This window comes from Cervus canadensis, chromosome 5 (assembly GCF_019320065.1).
Source record: "Cervus canadensis isolate Bull #8, Minnesota chromosome 5, ASM1932006v1, whole genome shotgun sequence".
NCBI classification, from domain to species: domain Eukaryota; kingdom Metazoa; phylum Chordata; class Mammalia; order Artiodactyla; family Cervidae; genus Cervus; species Cervus canadensis.
The window spans coordinates 46532895-46543175 of NC_057390.1; the positions used below are offsets into that span (position 1 = coordinate 46532895).

The following is a 10281-nucleotide window of genomic DNA, read 5'->3' on the forward strand; positions in this document are numbered from 1 at the left end:
TGAAGGCAGTTAAATTCTCTGTAATCACTTCTTTCCCTCCCTTGTTAACACAGATGGAAAGATTAGAGCAGGAAAGACCCACGGGTGAATGAAGTATTTAGTGGCCATTCCTCATATTATAATGAAAATACACTGCCTGCATCAGTATGTGAGAATGGAGATTTTCTGCCTTTAGGAAGCACTGGGCTCACAGGAGTGAATTTCACATTACTTAGTCACTTTTGACCAGAAGCCACGGATCACTCAAAGTCGAAATGCTCTTTGGAGCATCAACTGCCCCCATCTTTCTGTGCTTCCAGAAATTTGCATATTGACTCTTCTAAAGCAGTGACCTGATCAGAGAATAATGGTCGGATATGGAAAATAAGTACATGAATGAAAAAGAAAATAAAATGATCCCATTACAAACACGCATCCTGGTCAATTAGAAACAGTTTCAATGCCACAGATTGGCTCTTCTCCTGGAATTCTCATAGACTTATGTTAAATGTAAAGCTGATTGTTAGGATGTTGAAAATCCCTTATTCAAGGGAATCACACTAAAATAGTTTATTATTTTATAACTATAGAGAGGAATTGGGTCTCATGCTTTTGGTGATGATAAAGTGTATAAATACAAAGATAAGAAACCTTTGGGAGCTGCTTCTCGCGAGAGCCCGTGCTGAGGACTCTGTGAGGCCCCGTGTGTTTGTGTGTGTGTATGTGTGTTGGTGAATGTGAGTACGGGGAAGCTGCGGCCGCCATTTCAGAGAGCTTGCCGACACTGTCGCAGGGGTGGATCCTGAGCTGCGGAAGCGGCCGTCCTGAACTCCCGCGCGGGCTCCTCTAATCCCATTGTCTCTTTTAGATTCGCTTGGGCCTGTCCGCCCTCTGAGCCTGAAATTCGGGCTGGGTGGTACCGCGGCCTGGGCCTAGCGGCTTAACAGTAGCAACAGCGGCAGCAGCCACAGCCCCCCTCTTTTCGAATACGAGCACCGCAGGGACCCGGAAAGCCCGCACAGTTGTTTAGAGAAAATGGCAGACGATATTGATATTGAAGCAATGCTTGAGGCTCCTTACAAGAAGACTTGCCTAACGATATCTCACCTCTACTCCCATGAATTCACCTTTGATTCCAGTGTGAACTGTCAATCATAAGGATGAGAACAAGTTGAGCAGTGCTAACGGCCATGAAGAACGTAGCAAAAAACAAAGTTTCTGCCTCCTTGGAAAGCTCTGCATCTCCTTGTGATTGGAGTGTGAGTTTCAAGATTCCAGAAGGAGGAAAAAAAGCAAGAGCAGAAGTCGTAGTCATGAACGAAAAAGAAGCAAAAGTAAGGAACGGAAGCGAAGTAGAGATAGAGAAAGGAAAAAGAGCAAAAGCCGTGAAAGGAAGCGAAGTAGAAGCAAAGAAAGGAGACGGAGCCGTTCAAGAAGTCGAGATCGCAGATTCAGAGGCCGCTACAGAAGTCCTTACTCCGGACCAAAATTTAACAGTGCCATCCGAGGAAAGATTGGGTTGCCTCATAGCATCAAATTAAGCAGACGACGTTCTCGAAGCAAAAGTCCATTCAGAAAAGACAAGAGCCCTGTGAGGGAACCTATTGATAATCTCACTCCTGAGGAAAGAGATGCAAGGACTGTTTTCTGCAGGCAGCTGGCAGCAAGAATTCGGCCAAGGGATTTGGAAGAGTTTTTCTCTACAGTTGGAAAGGTTCGTGATGTGAGGATGATTTCTGACAGAAATTCAAGACGTTCCAAAGGAATTGCTTATGTGGAGTTTGTTGATGTTAGCTCAGTGCCTCTAGCAATAGGATTAACTGGTCAGCGGGTTTTAGGAGTGCCGATCATAGTACAAGCATCACAGGCAGAGAAAAACAGAGCTGCAGCAATGGCAAACAATCTACAAAAGGGAAGTGCTGGACCTATGAGGCTTTATGTGGGCTCGTTACACTTTAACATCACTGAAGATATGCTTCGAGGGATTTTTGAGCCATTTGGAAGGATTGAAAGTATCCAGCTCATGATGGATAGTGAAACAGGTCGATCCAAGCGATATGGATTTATTACGTTTTCTGATTCAGAATGTGCCAAGAAAGCTTTGGAACAACTTAATGGATTTGAGCTAGCGGGAAGGCCCATGAAAGTTGGTCATGTTACTGAACGTACTGATGCTTCCAGTGCTAGCTCATTTTTGGACAGTGATGAACTGGAAAGGACTGGAATTGACTTGGGAACAACTGGTCGTCTCCAGTTAATGGCAAGACTTGCAGAGGGTACAGGTTTGCAGATCCCGCCAGCAGCACAGCAAGCTTTGCAAATGAGTGGCTCTTTGGCATTTGGTGCTGTGGCAGAATTCTCTTTTGTTATAGATTTGCAAACAAGACTTTCCCAACAGACTGAAGCTTCAGCGTTAGCTGCAGCTGCCTCTGTTCAACCTCTGGCAACACAGTGTTTCCAACTCTCTAACATGTTTAATCCTCAAACAGAAGAAGAAGTTGGATGGGATACAGAGATTAAAGACGATGTGATTGAAGAATGTAACAAACATGGAGGAGTTATTCATATTTATGTTGACAAAAATTCAGCTCAGGGCAATGTGTATGTGAAGTGCCCATCGATTGCTGCAGCCATTGCTGCTGTCAATGCGTTGCATGGCAGGTGGTTTGCGGGTAAAATGATAACAGCAGCATATGTACCTCTTCCAACTTATCACAACCTCTTCCCTGACTCTATGACAGCAACACAACTACTGGTTCCAAGTAGACGATGAAGGAAAATATAGTCCTTTATGTACATAGCTTTTTTTCTTTCTTGAGAATTCATCTTGAGTTATCTTTTATTTAGATAAAAAATAAAGAGGCAAGGGTCTACTGTCATTTGTATACAATTCCTGTTACCTTGGAAAAATAAAAATGTTAACAGGAATGCAGTGTGCTCATTCTCCCTAACTAGCAAATCCCACTGTATACAAAGCTGTTCTCTTGTTCTGCCTTTTAAATGTACATGTAGAAAATTACATTAAGGATCTATAGGAATAGTTGTAGGGGAACAAATGTGCTTAACATAAAAAGGCAGACAGGGATGTAATATTTTTAATGTTTCAGAAGCCTAACTTTTTAACACAGCAGTTACATTTCACTAATGTTGATATTTGGTTAATGGTTTAGCAGAGGTTTCTGGAATACCTAGTTTATGGACATTAAGACAGCTAAACGGGCTGTTTAACATGTCATCTTGCATTCTGATCAATTGGCAAGAAAAGGTTTCAAAAGTACATTTCTGGATGGTATCTTTTCAATTAATGTATCTGTAAAAGTTTCTTTGTAAATATTATGTGTTCTGGTGTGTCTTAAGATTCCAAACAAAATGATCCCTGCATTTCCTCAAGATGTTTAGTGACAGTCTGGTAAGCAAAGCAGTCTGAGCAAGAAATAGGAAATGCAGAAATAGGTTTTGTCTGGTTGCATATAATCTTTGCTCTTTTTAAGCTCTGTGAGCTCTGAAATATATTTTTGGGTTACTTCAGTGTGTTTGACAAGACAGCTTGATATTTCTATCAAACAAATGACTTTCATATTGCAACAATCTTTGTAAGAACCACTCAAATAAAATTCTCTTAAAAAGGCCAAAAAAAAAAAAAAAAAAAAAGAAACCTTTGATTCTATTACAGAAAAGAAAGCAAATAATTTGTGGTCACAACAACCCTGTTTATACCCCTAAACAGGCAGCATCTTTTTGTTTGGAATTGAGTAATAATGTTTCAAGAGTGAGTAAAATCATTTGTCTTCGTATAATCGAAACTTCTAGTGTTGGTCATAACCAGAGTTTAGTACACCCAGACCAGGTAAGAAAAAAAAAAATAGAGAATGAAAAACGTGTTGCAAAATGTGTCTCTGTTAAGATTTGCAGAGAAAAAAGAGAAACAGTGAGATTAGAGAGAGCGAAAAGGAGAGAAGAGGCATAATATGAACTACCATCCTCCTCACAACAAGATCTTCAAGGGGTGAGGCAAATAAAAACTTAAGACAAAAACTTGCAAAAGAATAGACGTGTGGATATTACAACTTTGACTTGCCCGTCCCTAGCATGTTTTGGGATAAGGACCAGGTGAAAGTAGGTACATATACTGATAGAATTTCCCCACTCAAGTGCTAGTTCAGAAGTTGTGTCAAGAGAAATGGCTTGGGAACTCTTTCTGGGCTGCCTGGTGGCGTTCTGGTTGTTGTCTGGTGGCTGATTTCCCTTAGTTGAGGTGCTGTCCAAATGACACTTAAGGGCACAAAACTAGGTACCGAATGCAGGAAAATATTTCCTGCAGTGGTTAGAGAGTTCTCACATTGCTCCCTAAGCAGGTTGTAGATGTACATTCCCTTTCAGGGTGCTGAATGTTTGTCTTTCTCTTAATGAACATAATTGCCAGACAGCTTCTCTGGTTCCAGACACAGCATAATCCACATGCAGGAGGGCTGGTCTGGCTCCTGGACCAGGTGACATGGGATCTTCCAGATCTGAGTGGGGTCAGCAAAGCAAACTGCTCTCTGCAGCCTGCGGTGCCAGCAGCCCTCCACGTGGTCCTGGAAAACACAGAAGACTTGATTGAAGACATCAATCATCTGGATCTGTTGACACTTAGAACACTGAGGAACAATAGTAAAATGATTCCAAACCTGCCTGACTTCAAAATACAACCGGGAGCTTAGTGGATGCTCGAAGGGGAACATAGCAGCCATTTCCTGGAGGGATGGTGGAGCATGAGCTCCATTAGTGGGGAGGAAGATGGAGGTTCTGGCAGGGCTGTTCTAGGGGAACTCTGAGCCCTGTTTACACAGAAGAGGACCCAATGACTGTGACTAAGGCCTCCATGTGGCCTCCTCCTTAAGGCCCTACACTCATATCCGTCTCAGGCCAGCCTGGTGTCAGACTGTCTTCTGCTCACCGCAGCTCCTCCTGCCACCCTAGGGCTGAGCTTCATTTGGAAGATTCCATTTGGATCCTTATATTCTGCATGGCCCAGGGAATGTCCTGCTCACAGATGTGGGTGCAGTGTCTCCAGGCTCCTCACTGCTGATTCAAATGAGAAATCAATAGACTCTTGAATAGAAACAGGTCCTCTCCTTGAACATGTGATGAACATGTGTACACCCTGAATACTTGTGTTTCTTCATATGTGTTACAAATCCATGAATATAAAGCACTTATTTCTAGATAAAATACAATTTTATTGATAGTAATTTTCAAGATAATAATACAATTTTAATAGCATTTGCTGTGTAACCTCAAGCTGGAAAGGAAATCATCTTTAGTAAGTTTTATTCCTTTAACCAGCAACAGGATTATATTGTTCAGGGGGATTTGGAGCTAGTTTATGCCAATCATATGTTGTCAGAATATGTAACTATCATGTCCAGTATTAGTTGGGAAATATTTTAGAGCATTTAAAAACTGGGATCTATTTGAAGTACTCATTTTCTACCAGGGAAGAATCTGCCTGCAATGCAGGAGACCCTGTTTTGATTCCTGGGTTGGGAAAACCCCCTGGAGAAGGGATAGGCTACCCACTCCAGTATTCTTGGGCTTCCCTGGTGCTCAGACAGTCAAAATGATGCCCAGTGAGGCAATGATGCCATCCAGCCATCTGTCAATTCCTTGTCCTCCTGCCCTCAATCTTTCCCAGCATCAGGTTCTTTTCCAATGAGCTGGCTATTTGCATCAGTTGGCCAAGGTACTAGAGCTTAAACTTCATCACCAATCCTTCCAATGAGGACTCAGCTTTGATTTCCTTTAGGATTGACTGGATTGATTTCTTTGCTGTCCAAGGGACTCTTAGTAGTCTTCTCCAGCACCACAATTCAAAAGCATGAATTCTTTGGCACTCAGCTTTCTTTATGATCCAACTCTCATATTTGTGCATCATATTACACTTTGATTTAAGAGTGCTGAGTTTCCCCCTCTATGTGCTGATTTTTCTTCTTGTTTCAATATTTGTTTAAAGACTCTGGATTTGTTCTTTTTCATGTTAATTGTGATATTAAAAAACATACAGGAAAAACAGGGAAATATGTTAAGTATACAACACATGAAGGCTTATATATATCAGTATCTGGATAAAATATCAAATACGTCATATGCTACAGATGCCTGACTCTTGCACTGTGAAAACCACTAACTACTCCAACCAAGAACACGGGCATTCTGAAAGTTAGGGGAGATGATGTCTACCTTCAGGGAAACCTGAGGTCCTGGTAGTCTAGGACAGAAGCAGGAGCTGAGATGCAGGGAGCAGAGAAAAGGCATGAGTATGATTCAAAGCTAGGAAATTCTAGAACAGATTTAGTTGAACAAACTTAGAAGCTGTGACTACATTAAGTTCAAATTTTATCATGGTATTCTGTCTCTAATATGAGGATATTTTCCGATTTTAAAAGAATATACATCAGGATGATTAAGATTTTCCAGACTAGGATTTTCTGCCAGAGAGACTGAGGGAAAGATAGTTTTCTCAGAACCACTGAGAAAGTCACTCCCTGGGGCCCCAACACTATTTATGAGCAAGTGTCTGAGTCTGGCAGGTAGGGTGGGGGGCCCCCACCATCAGTGTGGGGAAAGTCTGTGCTCCAAGAGACTGGAGAGCAGGTGGTCGGTCCTTCACAGTTAGTGATGCTGAGAGCTGAGCGAGAGTCAGCATGGAGCCGTCTGTGAGCATCTCAGCCAGCAGTCCAGACCGTGGGGAGCTCATGACAGGGACTCCTGGGCTCTGGACCTGAGGGTGTTCCCACCTCCTTCCAGGGCTCCCCACCATTTCCTCCTCCCACAGTTTGTTCTCCACTGAGAGGAGCAGCTGCTCTGACCCCAATTCCCTGGGGGAAGCAGCTGCTCAGCTGAGCACAAGGGCTGAGCCTATGAGGGAGGAGTATGTTTAGGGCCATGACATGTGAGGGTCCCAGTGAGGGTTCTGGGCACAGAAGTCACGTGCAGGGACCCCACCCTGGAGAGTGTGAGTGTGAATCTGTCCCAGACCCACAGTCACTGAGCCAGGCTGGGACCCCAGGAGCCTGGGGAACCCCTGTGATCAGTGGTTGAGCAGAGTGTATGGTTTGTGCTTGAAGCATAGAGGGCAGGTGTGTCCATTACTGTGGATGAGATGAGAGGACCTTCAGGAGATGGAGTCAGCTCAGCAGCCTCACGGGAAACTGGGGAAGAAAGGCACTTAGTGTGAGTGCAAACATGGAACTGTAGTGATGAAGGAAAATAAAATGATGTTGCTAATTCAGGTGTTTTTTTTTTCACATGAATGTAGTTCTGTGTATAAATTTTCTCTAGTTTTAAGTACCTATAACCTAAGCAATGACTAAAATATCCTTCAGTCAGTCAGTCAGTTCAGTTGCTCAGTCCTTAGGATGTAGATAAACCTAAGGACATGGGCATGATGTAATTATAACCTGGTATGATGTCAACATTTTGCAGAGTATATACTGCTGACTAGACCCCAAACAACAAAGCACTGGAAGAAGCTCAATCAAGTCTCTTGTTAATGTAGGTACTTAATTCTTCTTGATTATTTTTAAAAGTTTCTGGTTTCATGAAAATATTCTACATCCTCTCACATATGTGGTAAGCATATAATAAGTAATTCCCATCATAGCTACACATCCTCTGGCTCTGTCTTGATATCTATTATATTCCACCTGTGTTCGTTGCCTTTTCTGAAACTATTTTTCCCTGTTGATAATGTATGCCTCCAGGTTTTAATAAAAGTGAGGCTGTGATGTATACACTTACTGTTTATGTAGATTAACATGCATATTTACCCTAAAAATGTTAGAGATGATTTTAGACCCTGGAATGATTTATGTCAATCAGAAATGATTTACTTTTGAATCTGGCAAAATGCTAGGTGTTGATCACTTTCATCCAATCAGGGAGACATGACTTGGAGGCTGGTCCTCAGCCTGGTGATTCCTTGCTGTTCCTGGTTCATCTCCTCTCCCAGGTGTGGCCCTTCCCCCATTCTACCTGAAGGCTTTGTTCTAACCAGGATCCAACCTTCTCTGGTGCCCGTGGAGCCATATTTTTATCTCTGACCACAGATATTCTGAAAGCTGTGCTTGGCTATGAGGTCTCCACCATGTCTTTTTTTCCCTTAAAAATGTTTAGCTCTGAGGATTCCTTTGTGAAATAGAAAATGTGTTAAGTGTCATTAAAGAGGAATAGGGCTCACTTCCCTTGGCTTCACTACCTCTCAACTTTTCAAGTACCTCCTCTCTTTGCCCTCCCTGTACATGAGATAGAAATTAATTACTAAGAATTTTCTTGAGTCTCCAGACAGTCCCCATACCTCTATAATTTGAGAGAAAGATTATCACTTACATAAGGAAATTCCAAGTGGAGTAAGATGGGCACTAGCTGGAGCAGGATGGGTTGAAGGAGGTGGAAGTTTGGGCTTTTAATAGGGTTGCAGAGGGACTTGGTAAAGGCACTTGTGTGGACTTGGGTTTATGAGTTTTGAGTATGCCTGGTTGTTGGACAGATTTAGGGCAACGTGGATGCAGGAGAACAGGCTGAGAGGTATCACTGATCCTATATTAACAATGAAGTCAGACTTCTTGTTACCCGGAGCCCCTGTGATATCTACATAAAGACTCAGCTTGCCATTGCCAATGCAAGAGATCAGGTTCAATCCCTAAGTCAGGAAGATCCTCTCAAGCAGAGAATGGCAAATTTCTCAGGTTCTTGCCTTGGAAATCCCACGGACAGAGCCTGGTGGGCTGAAGCCCATGGTGTCAGAGTTGAACACAACCGAGCAACTAAACACAACAAATAAATATATCCCTTTTCTCCGAAATTTATACACTTCTTGTTCGGTTATAGAAAATACGATACTCCACCATTTAACAAAGTTGGAGTTACCAAAGCTAAAGAGAATCTAAGGAATAATTTGATATAAAGACACTGTGCAAAAGACCGTATCTCTCTAAGTACAGGATGAAGCAAATTGACAATGGCAACAAGTATTTACTGAGTGAAAACCTGGAGAATTCCATGGACAGAGGACCCAGAAGGCTACAGTCCATGGGATTGCAAAGCCATGACTGAGCGACTCACACTGCCGCTCACTTTTCATTTTCACTTACAAACTTTACCAGCCATATGATAACTATTTTGTATGTATTCATTTATTTAATTCTTATAACAAGTTCTAGCATTTTTATTGCTAAAGAAAATAAAATCTTTTATTTTCCTTCATTACTGATCAATAAACCAAGGGAAAAGGGCTTTACTGATGACATTAGTGGCAAAGAACCCTGCTGTCAATGGGGAGATATGAGAGATGCGGGCTTGATCCCTGGGTTGAGAAGATCCCCTGGAGAAGGAAATGGCAACTTACTCCAGTATTCTAGCCTGGCAAGTCCCATGGACAGAGGAGCATGGCAGTCTCCAGTCCATGGTATCACTAAGAATTAGACACAAATGAAGTGACTTATCATGCATGCAAACGAAGGGAAAAAAGGTTAAATAATTTTTGTCAAAGGCTTTCTCTGCATCTATTGAGATAATCATATGGTTTTTATCTTTCAATTTGTTAATGTGGTGTATTACATTGATTGATTTGCGGATATTGAAGAATCCTTGCATTCCTGGGATAAAGCCCACTTGGTCGTGGTGTATGATTTTTTTAATATGTTGTTGGATTCTGTTTGCTAGAATTTGTTAAGGATTTTTGCATCTATGTTCATCAGTGATATTGGCCTGTAGTTTTCTTTTTTTGTGGCATCTTTGGTTTTGGAATTAGGGTCATGGTGGCCTCATAGAATGAGTTTGGAAGTTTCCCTTCTTCTGCAATTTTCTGGAAAAGTTTGAGTAAGGTAGGTGTTAGCTCTTCTCTAAATTTTTGGTAGAATTCAGCTGTGAAGCCATCTGGTCCTGGGCTTTTGTTTGCTGGAAGATTTTGATGACAGTTTCGATTTCCTTGCTTGTGATGGGTCTGTTAAGATCTTCTATTTCTTCCTGGTTCAGTTTTGGAAAGTTATACTTTTCTAAGAGTTTGTCCATTTCATCCAAGTTGTCCATTTTATTGGCATAGAGCTGCTGGTAGTAGTCTCTTATGATCCTTTGTATTTCAGTGTTGTCTGTTGTGATCTCTCCATTTTCATTTCTAATTTTGTTAATTTGGTTCTTCTCCCTTTGTTTCTTAATGAGTTTTGCTAATGGTTTGTCAATTTTGTTTATTTTTTTCAAAAAAAAACAGCTTTTAGCTTTGTTGATTTTTGCTATGGGTCTCTTTAGTTTTCTATGCATTTT

General features: G+C 41.8%; 1 protein-coding gene across 2 annotated transcripts; it reads left to right on the forward strand.

Annotated features, from left to right (window-relative positions):
* The first annotated feature begins 778 nt into the window (after positions 1-778).
* Positions 779-3608, forward strand: LOC122441772 (RNA-binding protein 39-like). Of its 2 annotated transcripts, none has more exons than XM_043468776.1 (3): positions 779-1065; positions 1139-1188; positions 1261-3608. In XM_043468776.1, exons 1-3 carry the CDS (start codon positions 1015-1017, stop codon positions 2750-2752), a joined length of 1593 nt encoding a protein of 530 aa, XP_043324711.1. In that variant the 5' UTR covers positions 779-1014; the 3' UTR covers positions 2753-3608. The 2 variants fall into 2 exon arrangements, with proteins under 2 accessions (XP_043324711.1, XP_043324709.1); XM_043468774.1 differs by having other exon boundaries at positions 779-1062; positions 1136-1188.
* Positions 3609-10281: the final 6673 nt, after the last annotated feature.

Excerpts from the sequence above, each read along its gene's own strand:
- LOC122441772 (XM_043468776.1), top strand. The coding sequence starts at position 1,015 with ATGGCAGACGATATTGATATTGAAGCAATGCTTGAGGCTCCTTACAAG. Across the intron at positions 1,066-1,138 it reads TTGAGGCTCCTTACAAGAAG|GATGAGAACAAGTTGAGCAG; the intron begins ACTTGCCTAACG and ends GTCAATCATAAG. Across the intron at positions 1,189-1,260 it reads CATGAAGAACGTAGCAAAAA|GAGGAAAAAAAGCAAGAGCA; the intron begins ACAAAGTTTCTG and ends AGATTCCAGAAG.